This window comes from Euprymna scolopes, chromosome 11 (genome assembly GCF_053919585.1).
Source record: "Euprymna scolopes isolate OS-2025 chromosome 11, ASM5391958v1, whole genome shotgun sequence".
NCBI classification, from domain to species: Eukaryota; Metazoa; Mollusca; class Cephalopoda; order Sepiida; family Sepiolidae; genus Euprymna; species Euprymna scolopes.
In genome coordinates this window covers 138,635,697-138,662,166 of record NC_136492.1, presented here as the reverse complement: position 1 = coordinate 138,662,166, position 26,470 = coordinate 138,635,697, and the positions used below count along the sequence as shown (strand labels likewise).

Below are 26,470 nucleotides of genomic sequence, written 5' to 3'. Positions count from 1 at the left end.
TAATAATTAATACATAAAATCTCAATCCTTTAATAATTAATACATAAAATCTCAATCTTTTAATAATTAATACATAAAATCTCAATCCTTTAATAATTAATAAATAAAATCTCAATCTTTCAATAATTAATACATAAAATCTCAATCATTTTATAATTAATGCATAAAATCTCAATCATTTTATAATTAATACATAAAATCTCAGTCCTTTAATAATTAATAAATAAAATCTCAATCTTTAAATAATTAATACATAAAATCTCAATTCTGTAATAATTAATACATAAAATCTCAATCTTTCAATAATTAATACATAAAATCTCAATCATTTAATAATTAATACATAAAATCTTAATCCTTTAATAATTAATAAATAAAATCTCAATCATTTTATAATTAATGCATAAAATCTCAATCCTTTAATAATTAATAAATAAAATCTCAATCTTTCAATAATTAATACATAAAATCTCAATCATTTAATAATTAATACATAAAATCTTAATCCTTTAATAATTAATAAATAAAATCTCAATCATTTTATAATTAATGCATAAAATCTCAATCCTTTAATAATTAATAAATAAAATCTCAATCTTTCAATAATTAATACATAAAATCTCAATCATTTAATAATTAATACATAAAATCTTAATCCTTTAATAATTAATACATAAAATCTCAATCCTTTAATAATTAATACATAAAATCTCAATCTTTCAATAATTAATACATAAAATCTCAATCATTTAATAATTAATACATAAAATCTCAATCCTTTAATAATTAATACATAAAATCTCAATCCTTTAATAATTAATACATAAAATCTCAATCATTTAATAATTAATACATAAAATATCAATCCTTTAATAATTAATAAATAAAATCTCAATCATTTAATAATTAATACATAAAATCTCAATCATTTAATAATTAATACATAAAATCTCAATCATTTAATAATTAATACATAAAATCTCAATCCTTTAATAATTAATAAATAAAATCTCAATCATTTAATAATTAATACATAAAATCTCAATCATTTAATAATTAATACATAAAATATCAATCCTTTAATAATTAATACATAAAATCTCAATCCTTTAATAATTAATACATAAAATCTCAATCCTTTAATAATTAATACATAAAATCTCAATCATTTAATAATTAATACATAAAATATCAATCCTTTAATAATTAATAAATAAAATCTCAATCATTTAATAATTAATACATAAAATCTCAATCATTTAATAATTAATACATAAAATCTCAATCATTTAATAATTAATACATAAAATCTCAATCATTTAATAATTAATACATAAAATCTCAATCATTTAATAATTAATACATAAAATCTCAATCCTTTAATAATTAATACATAAAATCTTAATCCTTTATTAATTTATACATAAAATCTCAATAATTTAATAATTAATACATAAAATATCAATCCTTTATTAATTAATACATAAAATCTCAGTCCTTTAATTATTAATACATAAAATCTCAATCATTTTATAATTAATGCATAAAATCTCAATCCTTTAATAATTAATAAATAAAATCTCAATCTTTCAATAATTAATACATAAAATCTCAATCCTTTAATAATTAATACATAAAATCTCAATCATTTAATAATTAATACATAAAATCTCCATACTTTAATAATTTATACATAAAATCTGAATCATTTAATAATTAATACATAAAATCTCAATTCCTTAATAATTAATACATAAAATCTCAATCCTTTAATAATTAATAAATAAAATCTCAATCATTTAATAATTAATACATAAAATCTCAATCATTTAATAATTAATACATAAAATCTCAATCATTTAATAATTTATACATAAAATCTCCATACTTTAATAATTAATACATAAAATCTCAATCATTTAATAATTAATACATAAAATCTCAATCCTTTAATATTTAATACATAAAATCTCAATCTTTTAATAATTAATACATAAAATCTCAATCCTTTAATAATTAATACATAAAATCTCAATCCTTTAATAATTAATACATAAAATCTCAATCCTTTAATAATTAATAAATAAAATCTCAATCCTTTAATAATTAATACATAAAATCTCAATCATTTAATAATTAATACATAAAATCTCCATACTTTAATAATTAATACATAAAATCTTAATCATTTAATAATTAATACATAAAATCTCAATTCTTTAATAATTAATACATAAAATCTCAATCCTTTCATATTTAATACATAAAATCTCAATCATTTAATAATTAATACATAAAATCTCAATCCTTTAATAAATAATACATAAAATCTCAATCATTTATAAATTAATACATAAAATCTCCATCCTTTAATAATTAATACATAAAATCTCAATCCTTTAATAATTAATACATAAAATCTCAATCCTTTAATAATTAATACATAAAATCTCAATCATTTAATAATTAATACATAAAATCTCAATCATTTAATAATTAATACATAAAATCTCAATCATTTAATAATTAATACATAAAATCTCAATCCTTTAATAATTAATATATAAAATCTCAATCCTTTAATAATTAATAAATAAAATCTCAATCCTTTAATAATTAATACATAAAATCTCAATCCTTTAATAATTAATAAATAAAATCTCAATCATTTAATAATTAATACATAAAATCTCAATCATTTAATAATTAATACATAAAATCTCAATCCTTTAATAATTAATACATAAAATCTCAATCCTTTAATAATTAATAAATAAAATCTCAATCCTTTAATAATTAATACATAAAATCTGAATTCTTTAATAATTAATACATAAAATCTCAATCCTTTAATATTTAATACATAAAATCTCAATCTTTTAATAATTAATACATAAAATCTCAATCCTTTAATAATTAATACATAAAATCTCAATCATTTTATAATGAATACATAAAATCTCAATCATTTAATAATTAATACATAAAATCTCAATTCTTTAATAATTAATACATAAAATCTCAATAATTTAATAATTAATACATAAAATCTCAATCATTTAATAATTAATATATAAAATCTCAATCCTTTAATAATTAATACATAAAATCTCAATAATTTAATAATTAATACATAAAATCTCAATCCTTTATTAATTAATACATAAAATCTCAGTCCTTTTATTATTAATACACAAAATCTCAATCATTTAATAATTAATACATAAAATCTCAATCATTTAATAATTAATACATAAAATCTAAATCCTTTAATAATTAATACATAAAATCTCAATCATTTAATAATTAATACATAAAATCTTAATCCTTTAATAATTAATAAATAAAATCTCAATCATTTTATAATTAATGCATAAAATCTCAATCATTTAATAATTAATACATAAAATCTCAATCCTTTAATAATTAATAAATAAAATCTCAATCTTTCAATAATTAATACATAAAATCTCAATCATTTTATAATTAATGCATAAAATCTCAATCATTTTATAATTAATACATAAAATCTCAATCCTTTAATAATTAATAAATAAAATCTCAATCTTTAAATAATTAATACATAAAATCTCAATTCTGTAATAATTAATACATAAAATCTCAATCTTTCAATAATTAATACATAAAATCTCAATCATTTAATAATTAATACATAAAATCTTAATCCTTTAATAATTAATAAATAAAATCTCAATCATTTTATAATTAATGCATAAAATCTCAATCCTTTAATAATTAATAAATAAAATCTCAATCTTTCAATAATTAATACATAAAATCTCAATCATTTAATAATTAATACATAAAATCTTAATCCTTTAATAATTAATAAATAAAATCTCAATCATTTTATAATTAATGCATAAAATCTCAATCCTGTAATAATTAATAAATAAAATCTCAATCTTTCAATAATTAATACATAAAATCTCAATCATTTAATAATTAATACATAAAATCTTAATCCTTTAATAATTAATACATAAAATCTCAATCCTTTAATAATTAATACATAAAATCTCAATCTTTCAATAATTAATACATAAAATCTCAATCATTTAATAATTAATACATAAAATCTCAATCCTTTAATAATTAATACATAAAATCTCAATCCTTTAATAATTAATACATAAAATCTCAATCATTTAATAATTAATACATAAAATATCAATCCTTTAATAATTAATAAATAAAATCTCAATCATTTAATAATTAATACATAAAATCTCAATCATTTAATAATTAATACATAAAATCTCAATCATTTAATAATTAATACATAAAATCTCAATCCTTTAATAATTAATAAATAAAATCTCAATCATTTAATAATTAATACATAAAATCTCAATCCTTTAATAATTAATACATAAAATCTCAATCCTTTAATAATTAATACATAAAATCTCAATCATTTAATAATTAATACATAAAATATCAATCCTTTAATAATTAATAAATAAAATCTCAATCATTTAATAATTAATACATAAAATCTCAATCATTTAATAATTAATACATAAAATCTCAATCATTTAATAATTAATACATAAAATCTCAATCCTTTAATAATTAATACATAAAATCTCAATCATTTAATAATTAATACATAAAATCTCAATCCTTTAATAATTAATACATAAAATCTTAATCCTTTATTAATTTATACATAAAATCTCAATAATTTAATAATTAATACATAAAATATCAATCCTTTATTAATTAATACATAAAATCTCAGTCCTTTAATTATTAATACATAAAATCTCAATCATTTTATAATTAATGCATAAAATCTCAATCCTTTAATAATTAATAAATAAAATCTCAATCTTTCAATAATTAATACATAAAATCTCAATCCTTTAATAATTAATACATAAAATCTCAATCATTTAATAATTAATACATAAAATCTCCATACTTTAATAATTTATACATAAAATCTGAATCATTTAATAATTAATACATAAAATCTCAATTCCTTAATAATTAATACATAAAATCTCAATCCTTTAATAATTAATAAATAAAATCTCAATCATTTAATAATTAATACATAAAATCTCAATCATTTAATAATTAATACATAAAATCTCAATCATTTAATAATTAATACATAAAATCTCCATACTTTAATAATTAATACATAAAATCTCAATCATTTAATAATTAATACATAAAATCTCAATCCTTTAATATTTAATACATAAAATCTCAATCTTTTAATAATTAATACATAAAATCTCAATCCTTTAATAATTAATAAATAAAATCTCAATCTTTCAATAATTAATACATAAAATCTCAATCATTTTATAATTAATGCATAAAATCTCAATCATTTTATAATTAATACATAAAATCTCAATCCTTTAATAATTAATAAATAAAATCTCAATCTTTAAATAATTAATACATAAAATCTCAATTCTGTAATAATTAATACATAAAATCTCAATCTTTCAATAATTAATACATAAAATCTCAATCATTTAATAATTAATACATAAAATCTTAATCCTTTAATAATTAATAAATAAAATCTCAATCATTTTATAATTAATGCATAAAATCTCAATCCTTTAATAATTAATAAATAAAATCTCAATCTTTCAATAATTAATACATAAAATCTCAATCATTTAATAATTAATACATAAAATCTTAATCCTTTAATAATTAATAAATAAAATCTCAATCATTTTATAATTAATGCATAAAATCTCAATCCTTTAATAATTAATAAATAAAATCTCAATCTTTCAATAATTAATACATAAAATCTCAATCATTTAATAATTAATACATAAAATCTTAATCCTTTAATAATTAATACATAAAATCTCAATCCTTTAATAATTAATACATAAAATCTCAATCTTTCAATAATTAATACATAAAATCTCAATCATTTAATAATTAATACATAAAATCTCAATCCTTTAATAATTAATACATAAAATCTCAATCCTTTAATAATTAATACATAAAATCTCAATCATTTAATAATTAATACATAAAATATCAATCCTTTAATAATTAATAAATAAAATCTCAATCATTTAATAATTAATACATAAAATCTCAATCATTTAATAATTAATACATAAAATCTCAATCATTTAATAATTAATACATAAAATCTCAATCCTTTAATAATTAATAAATAAAATCTCAATCATTTAAATATTAATACATAAAATCTCAATCCTTTAATAATTAATACATAAAATCTCAATCCTTTAATAATTAATACATAAAATCTCAATCATTTAATAATTAATACATAAAATATCAATCCTTTAATAATTAATAAATAAAATCTCAATCATTTAATAATTAATACATAAAATCTCAATCATTTAATAATTAATACATAAAATCTCAATCATTTAATAATTAATACATAAAATCTCAATCATTTAATAATTAATACATAAAATCTCAATCATTTAATAATTAATACATAAAATCTCAATCCTTTAATAATTAATACATAAAATCTTAATCCTTTATTAATTTATACATAAAATCTCAATAATTTAATAATTAATACATAAAATATCAATCCTTTATTAATTAATACATAAAATCTCAGTCCTTTAATTATTAATACATAAAATCTCAATCATTTTATAATTAATGCATAAAATCTCAATCCTTTAATAATTAATAAATAAAATCTCAATCTTTCAATAATTAATACATAAAATCTCAATCCTTTAATAATTAATACATAAAATCTCAATCATTTAATAATTAATACATAAAATCTCCATACTTTAATAATTTATACATAAAATCTGAATCATTTAATAATTAATACATAAAATCTCAATTCCTTAATAATTAATACATAAAATCTCAATCCTTTAATAATTAATACATAAAATCTCAATCATTTAATAATTTATACATAAAATCTCCATACTTTAATAATTAATACATAAAATCTCAATCATTTAATAATTAATACATAAAATCTCAATCCTTTAATATTTAATACATAAAATCTCAATCTTTTAATAATTAATACATAAAATCTCAATCCTTTAATAATTAATACATAAAATCTCAATCCTTTAATAATTAATACATAAAATCTCAATCCTTTAATAATTAATAAATAAAATCTCAATCCTTTAATAATTAATACATAAAATCTCAATCATTTAATAATTAATACATAAAATCTCCATACTTTAATAATTAATACATAAAATCTTAATCATTTAATAATTAATACATAAAATCTCAATTCTTTAATAATTAATACATAAAATCTCAATCCTTTAATATTTAATACATAAAATCTCAATCATTTAATAATTAATACATAAAATCTCAATCCTTTAATAAATAATACATAAAATCTCAATCATTTATAAATTAATACATAAAATCTCCATCCTTTAATAATTAATACATAAAATCTCAATCCTTTAATAATTAATACATAAATTCTCAATCCTTTAATAATTAATACATAAAATCTCAATCATTTAATAATTAATACATAAAATCTCAATCATTTAATAATTAATACATAAAATCTCAATCATTTAATAATTAATATATAAAATCTCAATCCTTTAATAATTAATAAATAAAATCTCAATCCTTTAATAATTAATACATAAAATCTCAATCCTTTAATAATTAATAAATAAAATCTCAATCATTTAATAATTAATACATAAAATCTCAATCATTTAATAATTAATACATAAAATCTCAATCCTTTAATAATTAATACATAAAATCTCAATCCTTTAATAATTAATAAATAAAATCTCAATCCTTTAATAATTAATACATAAAATCTGAATTCTTTAATAATTAATACATAAAATCTCAATCCTTTAATATTTAATACATAAAATCTCAATCTTTTAATAATTAATACATAAAATCTCAATCCTTTAATAATTAATACATAAAATCTCAATCATTTTATAATGAATACATAAAATCTCAATCATTTAATAATTAATACATAAAATCTCAATTCTTTAATAATTAATACATAAAATCTCAATAATTTAATAATTAATACATAAAATCTCAATCATTTAATAATTAATATATAAAATCTCAATCCTTTAATAATTAATACATAAAATCTCAATAATTTAATAATTAATACATAAAATCTCAATCCTTTATTAATTAATACATAAAATCTCAGTCCTTTTATTATTAATACACAAAATCTCAATCATTTAATAATTAATACATAAAATCTCAATCATTTAATAATTAATACATAAAATCTAAATCCTTTAATAATTAATACATAAAATCTCAATCATTTAATAATTAATACATAAAATCTTAATCCTTTAATAATTAATAAATAAAATCTCAATCATTTTATAATTAATGCATAAAATCTCAATCATTTAATAATTAATACATAAAATCTCAATCCTTTAATAATTAATAAATAAAATCTCAATCTTTCAATAATTAATACATAAAATCTCAATCATTTTATAATTAATGCATAAAATCTCAATCATTTTATAATTAATACATAAAATCTTAATCCTTTAATAATTAATAAATAAAATCTCAATCTTTCAATAATTAATACATAAAATCTCAATCATTTAATAATTAATACATAAAATCTTAATCCTTTAATAATTAATAAATAAAATCTCAATCATTTTATAATTAATGCATAAAATCTCAATCCTTTAATAATTAATACATAAAATCTCAATCTTTCAATAATTAATACATAAAATCTCAATCATTTAATAATTAATACATAAAATCTTAATCCTTTAATAATTAATAAATAAAATCTCAATCATTTTATAATTAATGCATAAAATCTCAATCATTTTATAATTAATACATAAAATCTTAATCCTTTAATAATTAATAAATAAAATCTCAATCTTTCAATAATTAATACATAAAATCTCAATCATTTAATAATTAATACATAAAATCTCAATCCTTTAATAATTAATAAATAAAATCTCAATCTTTCAATAATTAATACATAAAATCTCAATCATTTAATAATTAATACATAAAATCTTAATCCTTTAATAATTAATAAATAAAATCTCAATCATTTTATAATTAATGCATAAAATCTCAATCATTTTATAATTAATGCATAAAATCTCAATCATTTTATAATTAATGCATAAAATCTCAATCCTTTAATAATTAATAAATAAAATCTCAATCTTTCAATAATTAATACATAAAATCTCAATCCTTTAATAATTAATACATAAAATCTTAATCCTTTAATAATTAATAAATAAAATCTCAATCATTTTATAATTAATGCATAAAATCTCAATCCTTTAATAATTAATACATAAAATCTCAATCCTTTAATAATTAATACATAAAATCTCAATCATTTTATAATTAATGCATAAAATCTCAATCTTTCAATAATTAATACATAAAATCTAAATCCTTTAATAATTAATACATAAAATCTTAATCCTTTAATAATTAATAAATAAAATCTCAATCATTTTATAATTAATGCATAAAATCTCAATCCTTTAATAATTAATACATAAAATCTTAATCCTTTAATAATTAATACATAAAATCTTAATCCTTTAATAATTAATACATAAAATCTCAATCCTTTAATAATTAATACATAAAATATCAATCATTTAATAATTAATACATAAAATCTTAATCCTTTAATAATTAATACATAAAATATCAATCATTTAATAATTAATACATAAAATCTTAATCCTTTAATAATTAATAAATAAAATCTCAATCCTTTAATAATTAATTCATAAAATATCAATCCTTTAATAATTAATACATAAAATCTTAATCCTTTAATAATTAATACATAAAATCTCAATCCTTTAATAATTAATACATAAAATATCAATCCTTTAATAATTAATAAATAAAATCTCAATCATTTAATAATTAATACATAAAATCTCAATCCTTTAATAATTAATACATAAAATCTTAATCCTTTATTAATTTATACATAAAATCTCAATCATTTAATAATTAATACATAAAATATCAATCATTTATTAATTAATACATAAAATCTCAGTCCTTTAATTATTAATACATAAAATCTCAATCATTTTATAATTAATGCATAAAATCTCAATCCTTTAATAATTAATAAATAAAATCTCAATCTTTCAATAATTAATACATAAAATCTCAATCCTTTAATAATTAATACATAAAATCTCAATCATTTAATAATTAATACATAAAATCTCAATCATTTAATAATTAATACATAAAATCTCCATACTTTAATAATTTATACATAAAATCTGAATCATTTAATAATTAATACATAAAATCTCAATTCCTTAATAATTAATACATAAAATCTCAATCCTTTAATAATTAATAAATAAAATCTCAATCATTTAATAATTAATACATAAAATCTCAATCATTTAATAATTAATACATAAAATCTCAATCATTTAATAATTAATACATAAAATCTCCATACTTTAATAATTAATACATAAAATCTCAATCATTTAATAATTAATACATAAAATCTCAATCCTTTAATATTTAATACATAAAATCTCAATCTTTTAATAATTAATACATAAAATCTCAATCCTTTAATAATTAATACATAAAATCTCAATCCTTTAATAATTAATACATAAAATCTCAATCCTTTAATAATTAATAAATAAAATCTCCATACTTTAATAATTAATACATAAAATCTTAATCATTTAATAATTAATACATAAAATCTCAATTCTTTAATAATTAATACATAAAATCTCAATCCTTTAATATTTAATACATAAAATCTCAATCATTTAATAATTAATACATAAAATCTCAATCCTTTAATAAATAATACATAAAATCTCAATCATTTATAAATTAATACATAAAATCTCCATCCTTTAATAATTAATACATAAAATCTCAATCCTTTAATAATTAATACATAAAATCTAAATCCTTTAATAATTAATACATAAAATCTCAATCATTTGATAATTAATACATAAAATCTCAATCATTTAATAATTAATACATAAAATCTCAATCCTTTAATAATTAATACATAAAATCTCAATCCTTTAATAATTAATACATAAAATCTCAATCCTTTAATAATTAATACATAAAATCTGAATCATTTAATAATTAATACATAAAATCTCAATCCTTTAATAATTAATACATAAAATCTCAATCATTTAATAATTAATACATAAAATCTAAATCATTTAATAATTAATATATAAAATCTCAATCTTTAATAATTAATACATAAAATCTGAATCATTTAATAATTAATACATAAAATCTCAATTCTTTAATAATTAATACATAAAATCTAAATCATTTAATAATTAATATATAAAATCTCAATCCTTTAATAATTAATACATAAAATCTGAATCATTTAATAATTAATACATAAAATCTCAATCTTTTAATAATTAATACATAAAATCTCAATCATTTAATAATTAATACATAAAATCTCAATCCTTTAATAATTAATATATAAAATCTCAATCCTTTAATAATTAATAAATAAAATCTCAATCCTTTAATAATTAATACATAAAATCTCAATCCTTTAATAATTAATAAATAAAATCTCAATCATTTAATAATTAATACATAAAATCTCAATCATTTAATAATTAATACATAAAATCTCAATCCTTTAATAATTAATACATAAAATCTCAATCCTTTAATAATTAATAAATAAAATCTCAATCCTTTAATAATTAATAAATAAAATCTCAATCCTTTAATAATTAATACATAAAATCTGAATCATTTAATAATTAATACATAAAATCTGAATTCTTTAATAATTAATACATAAAATCTCAATCCTTTAATATTTAATACATAAAATCTCAATCTTTTAATAATTAATACATAAAATCTCAATCCTTTAATAATTAATACATAAAATCTCAATCAGTTTATAATGAATACATAAAATCTCAATCATTTAATAATTAATACATAAAATCTCAATTCTTTAATAATTAATACATAAAATCTCAATAATTTAATAATTAATACATAAAATCTCAATCATTTAATAATTAATATATAAAATCTCAATCCTTTTATAATTAATACATAAAATCTCAATAATTTAATAATTAATACATAAAATCTCAATCCTTTATTAATTAATACATAAAATCTCAGTCCTTTTATTATTAATACACAAAATCTCAATCATTTAATAATTAATACATAAAATCTCAATCATTTAATAATTAATACATAAAATCTAAATCCTTTAATAATTAATACATAAAATCTCAATCATTTAATAATTAATACATAAAATCTCAATCATTTAATAATTAATACATAAAATCTCAATCATTTAATAATTAATACATAAAATCTCAATTCTTTAATAATTAATACATAAAATCTCAATCATTTAATTACATAGAAAAACAAACTCATTTCATTTCTTTTGCACACTTATATTTGAATTTTAGTGGACATATTTTTCCAGAAAGAACAATAACTGCGTCATATCTGTGAAAAATATATTAATGACTATATGACATTATTAAAAATCTCCCTGTCTTTAACAATCCTCCCCCCTTCCCTTTTTTCAAAAAACTTTCCAACGTCTTTTTCCATTGCTGAAATGGAACAGCATCACGCTTCAGAAGAACACGAACAGCATCGCAAGAAAATTTTCAAATATTTTGTGCTGGTATTTTTGTTTTCTTAATTTCATTCATCCAGAGGAAGTCTCAAAATAAAGATGAAACGTTGATGAACACATAACTCGGTTTGTTCCATCAACCTTTTTTGTCATATTGATGTGCATTTTCCCAGGATATTACATCTGTGTATTTCTTTGAAACACCCTGGGTAGTATCATTAGAGAATATATATAGTTATAGGAATGTATATAAAAAAACATCCTGTGAGAACTTTGTGAACAAACAAACAAACAAACAAGCTATTGTTTCATAACTATTGTCATTATTAAATATTAAAATAATTGTTTTTTTTAATTTTCAATTATAGAAATTCAAATCATGACGAAATCAAAACCAGTTGATCCATGTCAAAAAGAAGCGTGCCAAATTCAAGCATGTCTTCAAGGTAAGAAGAGGATGAAGGTATCTTTTTTTTATGCGTCGGTTGTACTTTTTAAGTTTTTTTTATTTGCTTTATTTTATTAACTTCTTTCCATACAAGCATTTATGTATTAAAAGTAGATATTCAAAATTATGAATACCACAAATAACAATTTTCATCTCTCATAAACACCAGCCCAGTCTAATATAACAACAGTGGTTTGAACAATACAGGTATTAGCATCGACTATTATTATTGGATTAACAAAAATATGAATAAATAATTGATTTATTTGAAAAAAAAATACTGTATTGTTTTATATGGTTATTAAACGAATTAACAATTTTTTTTTTATTATATCGATGTACTTCTACTGTAATAAAATTAATATTAATATGTGTGTCCCACTATGGCTATCAGATATTAAAAAAAGTTTTATTTAACAAGATCAGAATAAATCATTGATCTTCGGCAATGCCACAGAATTTTGATAATGAAATATGAAAAAAGCAAAAAAACAAAAAATGTTTCTGCATCACTTGAGGCAACATTAATCTATTATATAAAAGGGAAAATGTGTTTTGTTTGTTTATTTGTGTTTATGTGTGTGTGTTTGTATGTCTTCCATAATCTTTTGATAAATGTATTGGATTGTGATAAAATTGGTATCGAAAGATCAATCTCTCAGACGAAAAATATCTAAAAATTGGCCAAAAAGATTAATTCTATGCTGGACAACTGTGCCATTTTTTGCAAGGAGAGGTCACTTTTTGCATCCACATTTTTGCAAGCCATATGCCTAGCAATCTCAATGTACGTTTAAAAAACATTATTTCGACCTGTTATGAGGTCATAAGTTGTTGTGGCTGTGACAGCGCATTAGCTTTTTTCGCCTCCTTTTCCTCTTTGGTGTTACAGATTTGATCTTGCTGCAGCTAATTTTTTTTCTTTTTTCCGGTCGCACGGGCATTCACTGCTATTTTGGTTGAAACATGTTTTTATATTTTAGGGGTTGCTCAATATCCTTAGGATACCACCTCTCTCCATCCAGCCAACGCCGGGCACCTCCACTAGTTTAAAAAAAAATCCTGATCTCATTTCTTAATGCATTTTCAAATTTCTCATTTCGATTTCAAAAAAAGATGCTGGAACCTTCATAAAATGTATTTGATCTAAAACTAGAAACCAAGCAACTGAGTTCAAGAAGAGACAGTAGAACAAGAAATTCAAATCATTCATAAAGTGGGATCATATGTTTATGCCATTGTTGGTTCAGTGTTATTAGACTGGGCACCATTATTGGTTCAGTGTTATTAGACTGGGCACCATTATTGGTTCAGTGTTATTAGACTGGGCGCCATTATTGGTTCAGTGTTATTAGACTGGGCGCCATTATTGGTTCAGTGTTATTAGACTGGGCACCATTATTGGTTCAGTGTTATTAGACTGGGCACAATTATTGGTTCAGGGTTATTAGACTGGGCACCATTATTGGTTCAGTGTTATTAGACTGGGCGCCATTATTGGTTCAGTGTTATTAGACTGGGCACCATTATTGGTTCAGTGTTATTAGACTGGGCACCATTATTGGTTGAGTGTTATTAGACTGGGCACCATTATTGGTTCAGTGTTATTAGACTGGGCACCATTATTGGTTCAGTGTTATTAGACTGGGCACCATTATTGGTTCAGTGTTATTAGACTGGGCACCATTATTGGTTGAGTGTTATTAGACTGAGCACCATTATTGGTTCAGTGTTATTAGACTGGGCACCATTATTGGTTCAGTGTTATTAGACTGGGCGCCATTATTGGTTCAGTGTTATTAGACTGGGCGCCATTATTGGTTCAGTGTTATTAGACTGGGCACCATTATTGGTTCAGTGTTATTAGACTGGGCACCATTATTGGTTCAGTGTTATTAGATTGGGCACCATTATTGGTTCAGTGTTATTAGATTGGGCACCATTATTGGTTCAGTGTTATTAGACTGGGCACCATTATTGGTTCAGTGTTATTAGACTGGGCACCATTATTGGTTCAGTGTTATTAGACTGGGCACCATTATTGGTTCAGTGTTATTAGACTGGGCACCATTATTGGTTCAGTGTTATTAGACTGGGCGCCATTATTGGTTCAGTGTTATTAGACTGGGCACCATTATTGGTTCAGTGTTATTAGACTGGGCACCATTATTGGTTCAGTGTTATTAGACTGGGCACCATTATTGGTTCAGTGTTATTAGATTGGGCACCATTATTGGTTCAGTGTTATTAGATTGGGCACCATTATTGGTTCAGTGTTATTAGACTGGGCGCCATTATTGGTTCAGTGTTATTAGACTGGGCGCCATTATTGGTTCAGTGTTATTAGACTGGGCACCATTATTGGTTCAGTGTTATTAGACTGGGCACCATTATTGGTTCAGTGTTATTAGATTGGGCACCATTATTGGTTCAGTGTTATTAGACTGGGCACCATTATTGGTTCAGTGTTATTAGACTGGGCACCATTATTGGTTGAGTGTTATTAGACTGAGCACCATTATTGGTTCAGTGTTATTAGACTGGGCACCATTATTGGTTCAGTGTTATTAGACTGGGCACCATTATTGGTTCAGTGTTATTAGACTGGGCACCATTATTGGTTGAGTGTTATTAGACTGAGCACCATTATTGGTTCAGTGTTATTAGACTGGGCACCATTATTGGTTCAGTGTTATTAGACTGGGCGCCATTATTGGTTCAGTGTTATTAGACTGGGCGCCATTATTGGTTCAGTGTTATTAGACTGGGCACCATTATTGGTTCAGTGTTATTAGACTGGGCACCATTATTGGTTCAGTGTTATTAGATTGGGCACCATTATTGGTTCAGTGTTATTAGACTGGGCACCATTATTGGTTCAGTGTTATTAGACTGGGCACCATTATTGGTTCAGTGTTATTAGACTGGGCGCCAGTGTTGCAGAGAGTTGGAAAAGCGCACAATATTATAGGTTTGTATGACTTTTATAAATAAACAAGAATGCTTACCTGATATTGCTCAGTAAGGAATAAGAACTATTGCATACTGCTGCTTCTAACTTTAAACCGTGTATTACAATTTTTATCATGTTCTCTAATTAAAAATTTTTTCTTTTCTTCTTCATTTATGTCATTCATTTATATTATCCTACTACTTTTCACTTATGCTGCTACTGTTTCTCTTTGTATTTGTTTTTTTCCCACAATTTCCTCTCTATTCTCCTCTTCCATTTCTCGTCTCAATTACTTTTTTCCTCCCACCATTTAAAAGACTCAATGTGTAAACAAACAAGCAAGATTACAGGAGTTTTAGTATTACCTTGATGCGTTATATCTTCAACTTTATCATGTAAAAATAATGTGGAAGGCAATACATAAAATGCCAATCAACAATTTCATAATATTGTGACTTTTAGCATTTTAGAAATGTCAGAAACCAGCTGTTTGCTACAATAATGATATTAACATAGAAATTTCTTTTACTAGAGAGAGTATTCACGACTTATCAAAGCCCAAATACCACTCGAGGATAAGAATTAATGAGTGTCAGTTGTCAGTGAGACAACACCGCGATGATCAGTAATGGTAAAACTTGGGTAGTGTTTGTTTATTTATGAGGACGGCTCAACAGAAACTTGTTGATGTTAGACTTGAAAACGGCCATGTTATAGTCAGCAGGGAAGCAACCCCGCAGTATTGTGTTCCATAAATGGGCAGTTCTAGGAAATAAATTTTGCTCATGGAATTTATGCATAGTTTTTGGCACAGCAGGATAATAAAGGAATATTCTGTTAATATGAAAGTTATTTCCCTTGAGTAAAGCTTAATATGGAAGTCGCCTTAGCAAATGCTTACACGGTAAATGTAGCAATTCCTTTGATCATGACTGCCTCTGCATATGAAATTTTTAAAAGTGGATTGGGGATTGTGGAAAACATGAACCACTCTCTTCACTATTTGGTAACTGATGATTGTTTATGACTGCAATGTGTGCCACATGACATACATAACAAGTGTTATATATACATATATATATGATTGTTGAGCTGGATTAAATCCGACGATATGAAATAAAATGGAGGTGGAAGGACCTGGATACTCAACGTTTCGCCCGACCTATGCGGGCTTCTTCAATATATATATATATATATATATATATATATATATATATATATATATATATATCCCAAGGATACAAAGAAAAAAACAATCCACAATCATAATTTTTATTTTTTTTTTTTTTTTATTTCAGTGAATGTCTACATTTTCTTCCTTTTTGCCCTATACATGTTTCAAAAGTCACAACGAAAATATTGTCTTTGGTTTTCTAGGTTTCTCTTCAGAGACGATCATTTATTAAAAAAAAAAAACAAGAACATTCCCTCCCCCCCCCAAAAAAAAACACACACACACACAATGAAAACGATGAATCAGAAAGATGAGGATAACAATGTGTCAAAAAGATGAAAAACTCTAAAAATCACAATCACATTTCTTCGTTTTGTTTTGTAAGAAATTGACTTTTGATTGCATCAGCCATCATGGTTGAGAAATTAAATTTTATTTGTCAAACGTTGATGATAACTCGGATGAATAATTTTATTTATATATATATATATATATTTTTTAGCTTTTTTTAAAGCGTATTTTAGCTTTTTTAAAAGCTTATTTTAGTTTCTTTTAGCTTAATTGATTTTCTCGGATGCTTGATGTTGTTGGAAATTTTCCGATAATATTCACATAATGTTACAGAAAGATTTTGATTAATTGTAAATGGATCCGACTAGTTTATTGCCTTCAATCTACTGTTAACTGCAGACACTCAAGATCTGCATCTTCAAAATCACAAATATGAAGCCACCTGTGCAGTAGTGTGTTGTTTTATTGTCTGTCTCGTTGTAACGATTTATTTGTTTATCATTCACGTATGTATAATCATATTTGTTGCATTTCTACGAAAATGCTTGTTGTTAAATAAATATATGCACTCTAGCTTATTTCAGCCATTTGACAATCAAACACACAGACGGTTTCATAACAAAACTGTTTTTATTTAATTATTATTTTGCCTTCAGTGGTTGTTCGATGTATCGAGCAAGGGTGAAAGGTGAGGTTGGGGTTGACGAGCTGATGACGTAACGATTATCAGAATTTTTGGGAGGAGTGGGTATTCACATCTTAGATTTTTTCACATAAATACTGGAATAATGGAATAAAAATATATTTAATTTTTTGGTCACAAACATTGCTGATTTATACAATTTTTCTCAATATTTTGGAAAAAAAGAAGTTTGAAAAAAATATATTAAAATTATTTTAGTTTTATGAAATTTTTAAAATTATTTATTATTTACATTTGACAGTTTTTACCTTGTGTCATGTCAAAAGATTTCCGGAATTATTTAAGAGATTCGTTCATTTTTTTCATCTCATAATTTAGGACATGATATTTTTTTAAATCAAAACATTTAAAAAAGAAAGCTACAACGATTTTTTTTAATGTAACAAAGTCATAACAGTAATAATACAAAATGGCACTGTTTTACGATTTGTCATTGTGTAGAGGGAGACAACTCTCGTTTACTAAGCGATTCGTTGATTTTTTCATCTCATAATTTAGGACGCTCGATCTGGCAATATTTTTTTATTAAATTAAAACATTAAAAACGAAAGCTACGAAAAATTCTTTAAAATCTAACAAAGTTGATAACATTAGTACAAAACGTAGTCTTTACACAACCATTAAGAGAATCGTTTCTGTTTTCATATCAGAATTTACAATGCTAAAACCAATGATATTTCATGAGATGAAAATATTTTTAAAAAAGCTGTAGCAACTTTTTTCTACATTTTTTTTACGACTACTTTTTTTTTAATTAAAAAGTAAATATTATAGTAAGGTTTTAAAAAGTTAGTCTTGAATCTTAAAAACACAAAGAATGAAACTCTTTAATAAAACAAGGATGAAACTTTTAAAGCTACAAGACTTTTTTTTTTTTTTTTTGTAACAAAGCTTATAATATTAATGATGCCAACATCTACTTTTTAACATTACAAAAAATTAAAATGCAACGATAGTTGTGGAGGAATTGTAATTTTTATTAAAAAAGAAAAAAAACTGCGATTCATTATTTATGTTAAAAACTAGATGTTGGTGTTATTAATATTATAAGTTTTGTTACAAAAAAAAAACAAAAAACAAAAAACAAATAAAAAAGCCGCCACAGCATTTTTTCATATTTTCATCCTTGTTTTATTAAAAAATTTTGTTTGAAAAAACTTATAATTTTCTTTCGTCGCATTTTCGCAATGTTAAAGAGTAATTTTTTTAAAACCCTTACAAGAACATTTACTTTTTAATTAAAAAAAAGTAGTCGTAAAAAACGTAGAAAAAGGTTGCCCCAGTTTCTTTTTTTAAATGTCTTCATCTAATGAAAATATCGTTATTTCGTTGGTTTTAGTGCCATAAATTATGATACAGAAACGATTCTCTTAATAGCTGCGTAAAAACTACATTCTGTATCATTAATTATTATTAACTTTGTTTACAATTCCTTTACAGCTATCGTTGCATTTTCATTTTTTGCAATGTTAAAAACTAGATGTTGTCCGCAGGATGAGCAGACAGGATGAGGTGAATTATCTCAGTTATGCTCTTAAAAATAGTAGCTCTGCTTTTTGTGGGGGCGATAGAGGGCAAATGCAACCCGAAACCACATTAGGTTCTCTCTGGAGATATCTCTACCATATGGAAAGCCATCTTTAATGTAGGCACATATTCCATGCCCATGGCGATCTTGGGGGTCAGATTTGGATGTTAAGTTAGAGTATCCTTTAGTTACAAAATCATCTAGGGTAATTGTCGATCCAATGCCGGTTTCACTTAGGAATAATAGGTCTGGTTTAGTCTCCTGTAAATGGGATTCAACTTCTGGAAGGTTGGAACGTAAATAAAGAATGTTTATAACCCTAATCCTTCCTCTCCAATATAAAGTAAAAATTACATTGGATTAATTGCATTTTACTAGTTTTTACTTGTATTTTTTGTTATGGGCGTCAAAAATTAGTGTGATGCTGATAATAATAACAGAGTAATTGTCAAACCATATATGACTGTTGAAATAATCAGTTCTGTCAGTCTATTAAGAGTTATCCCCCTTGCATCAGATTTTGAAATTCTTGTATTTTTCTGACGTAAAGATTTGGAGTTGTCTACCCGTAGTTCTTTTTTTTTTTTTTTTTTTTTATTGCTGTAACTACGTGTACCTCAGATCTTTAATTTAAATAAAACCGATCAACTCATGTGTCAGAAAAGTTAAAAAAAAAAAGAAAAAAGTTAATAGCTATATATATTAGCTACAGGTTTAAAAATTGGGAACATATATTTAAACATATATATATTATAACATATATATATTTAAAGTACAGTGAAGTATAAGAAGCAGCCTATACACCAACTCATAATTCCAATGACCCATTCACAATGAAAGAAGCACTTTTCAATCCTGAAAAAAATGAATGGATGAAAGCAATGATTAGAAATTATGGGACCTTACTGAATTGCCCAGTCGACGAAAAGCTATTTATAGCAAGTGGGTGCTTAAATGAAAGCATAATGCTGACAGAGACATGAAACACCACTAAGATCAACTGATAACTGAACGTTTTCTCCAAAAGCATGGAATTTACTATGACAAAAATTTCTGCCCAGTTATCAGATTTGATGTGAACTGTTATTGCATTAGCAGCACAGCTTGACCTGTTGACACATTAATTAGACAAAACCTGTTGATAAATTAATTAGACAAAACCTGTTGATACATTAATTAGACAAAACCTGTTGATACATTAATTAGACAAAACCTGTTGATACACTAATTAGACAAAACCTGTTGATACATTAATTAGACAAAACCTGTTGACACATTAATTAGACAAAACCTGTTGATACATTAATTAGACAAAACCTGTTGATAATTAATTAGACAAAACCTGTTGATAGATTAATTAGACAAAACCTGTTGATACATTAATTAGACAAAACCTGTTGATACATTAATTAGACAAAACCTGTTGATAATTAATTAGACAAAACCTGTTGATAGATTAATTAGACAAAACCTGTTGATACATTAATTAGACAAAACCTGTTGATACATTAATTAGACAAAACCTGTTGATACATTAATTAGATAAAACCTGTTAACACATTAATTAGACAAAACCTGTTGACACATTAATTAGACAAAAACTTTTGATACATTAATTAGACAAAACCTGTTGACACATTAATTAGACAAAACCTGTTGATACATTAATTAGACAAAATCTGTTGACACATTAATTAGACAAAACCTGTTGATAGATTAATTAGACAAAACCTGTTGACACATTAATTACACAAAACCTATTGACACATGAATTAGACAAAACCTGCTGACACATTAATTAGACAACACCTGTTGATACATTAATTAGACAACACCTGTTGATACATTAATTAGACAAAACCTGTTGATACACTAATTAGACAAAACCACTGCATTTTTAAATAATGAGTTGAAGAAATCATATGCAGCATCCAGAAGCATTTAAAGTTAAAGGCAAGGAACATCTTGTCTGTAAACTGAAGCAAAGCATCCATGCTTTGAAACAATCACCAAGGTGTTGGAATTAAGCATTGGATTGTCAGCTTAAAAAGATGCATTTCAAATAGCTAGAGAAAATGCTCCTTGCATCTAGATACAATCTTCAAAAGGAGAAATCTTTTAAGCTTCTTTTTATGCTGACGATATCATTCTAGCAAGCAAGTCTCTGACATGTAAAAAAATTTGTTAAAACAATATCGAAAAGTTTCAACATCCAAAACATGGGCAAACTACATTTCTTATTGGGTGTCAAGATTACTTATCCTGAATTAGAGAAAACATGGATTGGACAATCGGCATACACAGCAGAAGTTTTGAAAGATTAAATGTTTCTGGAGCAAAGCCACTGAAAAAAGCAAGCTGCTTAATCAAGAGTTGTAATAATCAGCAGTTGGAAATGTAAAATTTTGTTCCCAACCTAAAATGGGACACTAAATGTCTGTAAAACATATCTTGTGTTACCTAAGTGGTGCTCAAGCGTTGGGGTTTATTACATGGCAAAGAGAAAGCAATCATGCAGACTGGGTTGGTGATTTAGATGATCGGAGGTCAACCTCATATATAACCTGATCAAATTAAGTGCAGTGGCTGTTAGCTGGAGAAATAAGGAACAAACTTGTTATGCACTATCAACATTGCATCACAGGAGGCAGTATGGATGCAGCATCTTCAAGGTGATTTAAAACGAGGTTCAGTTAAGATAATCAACAATACGTATGGCAAAAACGCCACAATATTATGGGCGAGCCAAACATTTTGAGATTAAGTTTCATTACATTCGAGAACAAGTGGAAATGGAGACTATTAAACTAGAATACTGCAAGAACAAAAATATGATAGCTGATGTGCTGACAAAAGGACTTGTGAGCACATAATTTGCGAAGCTCAGAGAATTGTGTTAGAAAATTGATACAAAAGTATAACAGTACTTAAGTACCTATTTACTATGCCTCCCCACAGGACAGAGTTAGACACCAGGGTCGTTTTTTAACGTGGAGAAAAGGTACAAAAATAAAAATTGTCTCAGTCGTGAAGGATTTCTCCTCCACCGACAGAGAACAAGAAATTGAAGTGCAGCATCTGAAGAACAGATACTACACTTTGAGATATTAAATCTTTTATTCATGTTAAAAAATACATTCAAAATTTTGATTTTGACCAAAAGGCCAACAGTACTTAAGTAGGAATAATGAAATTATCAATGCTGTCGATCTACCAAGAGTTATCCTCCTTGCATCATATTTCGTAATGGTCTTATTTTTCTATCAGGTAAGGATTTGGAGTTGCTTGCCTTAGTTTCTTTGTTGTTGTTATTGTTGTTGTAGGGAGCAACCTACCTATACCTCATTTCTACAATGTAAATAAAACTGATTGTTTCGCTTGCCAGATGTATGTTAAAGAAAAGCATGTTTGTTTGTGTTTTTTTTTTTTTTAATTGAATTCGTCTTCCAATCTGAATTTTGTTTAAAAACCAAATTTATTTTTATTTGATTGTTTCTTGACGTTATAACCATCAATAACTTCCAAAAGATTTATGATTTAATAAAAAATATATTCTCAAATTCACTTAAGATAAATCAGGTTTTTTATTTGCTTATTTGTTTTGGATGCAGAATTAAAAAAAGGTGAAAGGGAACGAGATCAGTAACCTGAACATTCAAGATCATAAAATAAAAATGTAGAAGAAATTAATATTCGTTCTTTGAAATATTGCAGTATAATAAAGAAGTGTATGATTAAAAAAAAATTGGAAGGTTCTATTCATAAACCCGAGTGGTAGGAACTGACCAATCAAATAAAAAGACACTCTGCTATCGACCAATCAGAAACCATAATTATTCCATAAAACATTGGATATTTTAGAATTCTGCACATATTTTTCGTTCTTCACACGAGAAGAAAGTTTGCTCTTCAGACTTTGACGGATTTTTTATCCAATGGGAAACTCTTTTCTTTGCTTCTAAAGCTAAAATGGTTTACAGCTCAAAAGTAAACGATACAAACAATTTGAAAATAAAACATCAATGTAAATATAATTTTTTTCATTTATTTTCTCTGAACAAATAAAGATTTAAGATAGAAAAAAATTATATAAATTAGCTGTTTTTGAAACAATTGCATTACAAACTTAAACAGAGAATGTAATTAATTATATAAATTATAAGTGACAATTTTCGTTATGAACAAACGACCAATATACATTAGAAGTAATCAACCATCTCAACAAAAATAACCTTCTTAGTGACACTCAATATGGTTTCCGTTCTGCTAGATCTACAGCAGATGTGCTTACAGTTATATCTCATAGGATTAGCAAATCTCTCGACGGAGGCAACCTTTCTAGGGCAATTGCTCTTGACATATCTAAGGCCTTTGATAGGGTATGGCATAAAGGTTTACTTCATAAGATCTCTAGCTATGGTATTGCTGGAAATGTCTTCTCAATTATTAAATCATTTCTTTCTCATAGGTTCATAAGAGTAGTAGTTGAGGGGCAAAAATCAGAAGCTCACAGTATTAATGCCGGTGTCCCTCAGGGGTTCATCCTGGGCCCAACTCTTTTCCTGATCTACATTAATGATCTTCCAAATCACATCCTTACATCATTTCTAGACATTTATGCTGACGACACTACCATTTATGGTAGCACATCTAAGACAGTAAACGACCAAGTTATCTCCAATTCTCTCTCCTCTGATCTTGAGCACGTAGTACAATGGGGTAAGGAGTGGCTGGTTACTTTTAATGCATCTAAAACCAAGCTTCTCTCTTTACATCATCAACATTCTGATTCACATCTGGCATCAATTGAAATGAATGGCTCTCGTCTTCAGGAGGCCTCAAGTTTTGACAAGCTTCTTGGCTTGACCATTACTCCTGATCTTAAATGGAACACGTACATCAAATCTGTTGCCAAGGCCGCTGGAAAAATGGTGGGATCTTTCTATCGATCCGGTAGATATCTCACTGCTGATGCTATTCTCTATCTATATAAGAGCCAAGTACGTCCAAGGATGGAATACTGTTGCCACATCTGGGCAGGAGCTGCTAGAAAGGACTTGTCCTGTCTTGATAGAGTTCAAAATAGACTTCGTAGCCTCGTAGGAGATGTCCTTTTCTCTTCCTTGCAACCTCTATCTCACAGAAGAGATGTTGCGATTTTGTCTCTGATGTATCGTTATTTTCATGGAAAGTGTTCGACTGAGCTTCAATCTATGGTCCCCCCTCGCCAAACTTTCACAAGAAACACTCGTTTAGCTGTAAACACTATCAATAATTCCCCCCACTCTTTATCTGTGCCTAAACCTAAACGTAGATTCCATGAACAAAGCTTCTGTCTTAGAACTGCACGCCTGTGGAATTGTCTTCCGTTTTCCTGCTTTCCGGCTGACTACAATATGGTTGTGTTCAAGTCTAACGTAAACAAGTTCTTGATGAGCCGTTTCATATAAGTTATCAAATTTACCAAATTTTCATTACTAATGATTACTATATTGTCCAATTTCTACTGTACACTCTTTAACTCTTATCCTTGAGTGGCCTCTTGGCCTTGATAATGTGGTGATGCCTATGTAAAAAGAAAAAAAAAATAGGATAATTAGGTTAATGTTAAAACTTTAAACCTTTAATATTTTTGCTTGTAATGAATTTTTTTTCTCCATCTTTTTTTCAGCAAATAATTACAAAGAAGCTAGATGTGAACATGTACTACAAGCAATGAGAAAATGTTGTGAGAAATATCAAGCTGAATCTTCCTGCTGTGCTGGTTTTAAACCCCAAACGACAACGTCCAAGTCTTGACAAGTTTGCATCATTAAAGATAGCTTTCATATGATACAAGAGATTATCTATTTTTTTTTTTAATTTGCTAACGATGCTTGCCAACCTAATCATCATCATGAAAATTTTTTTACAAATAATTTTCCCTGCGGTATTTTTCGAAATTACTTTTTCCAAGGTGGAAAATATTTGTGAACTATGGAAATATCTCCCTTCTTTTTCCTAATTCGTATGGTGAATAAAAATGCAGTTTTTATGTTCCTCATCCTCCTCGGATGATTGCTAATTAAGAGCTTGTTACTCTGCCATTCATTAATGGCCATAAGAAGTAAAATGCGTTCAATAATTGACATGTTTCACATTAAGCTAGACCTTGTGTTACATCCAACCCTTGTGAGGAAAGGCCGGCAAATATGAGGGTGGTGGTGGTAGTTTGCAGTGAAAAATACAATAAAACAAATTATGTATAAAGTCATACAAGAAACATAAAAATACTGATGTATAATTTTAATTTCTGTTTAACTTGTATAAGTTGATTGAAAGTTAATGTATGGCGATAACTAAGGTTTGAACCATGGTTCAATTTTGATAAAATTTTTGTGGACAATAAAAGCTTATATTAACTATAACTCATTTTATTTATTCATTGTAGAAAATTTTGTTTGAATTATTTTTACGATTAGAACTTATAAAGTTTCTGAACTTGTATTTATTTTTAAATAAATCATCAACAGTAAATAATATTTTTTGAAGTTTTTAAATGATATAACAATTTAAAAAAATAATATTAGTTGTTTTTAAATGATATAATTTTTTTTAAATGATGTAACAATTTTTTAAATGATAAAAGAATTTTTCTAAAATGATATAACAAGTTTTT

At 23.9% G+C, this 26,470-nt stretch overlaps 1 protein-coding gene across 1 annotated transcript in view; it reads left to right on the top strand.

Annotated features, from left to right (window-relative positions):
- LOC145288091 (cx9C motif-containing protein 4-like) overlaps nucleotides 1-26,219 on the top strand; it is a 57,074-nt gene extending 30,855 nt beyond the window's left edge. Inside the window, exons 2-3 of the mRNA XM_080136146.1 lie at nucleotides 13,084-13,161; nucleotides 25,484-26,219. Of these exons, the coding sequence (XP_079992272.1) occupies nucleotides 13,095-13,161; nucleotides 25,484-25,611 (195 nt within the window). The 5' untranslated portion in view covers nucleotides 13,084-13,094 and the 3' untranslated portion in view covers nucleotides 25,612-26,219. The remainder of the gene's footprint in view (nucleotides 1-13,083; nucleotides 13,162-25,483) is intronic.
- Nucleotides 26,220-26,470: the final 251 nt, after the last annotated feature.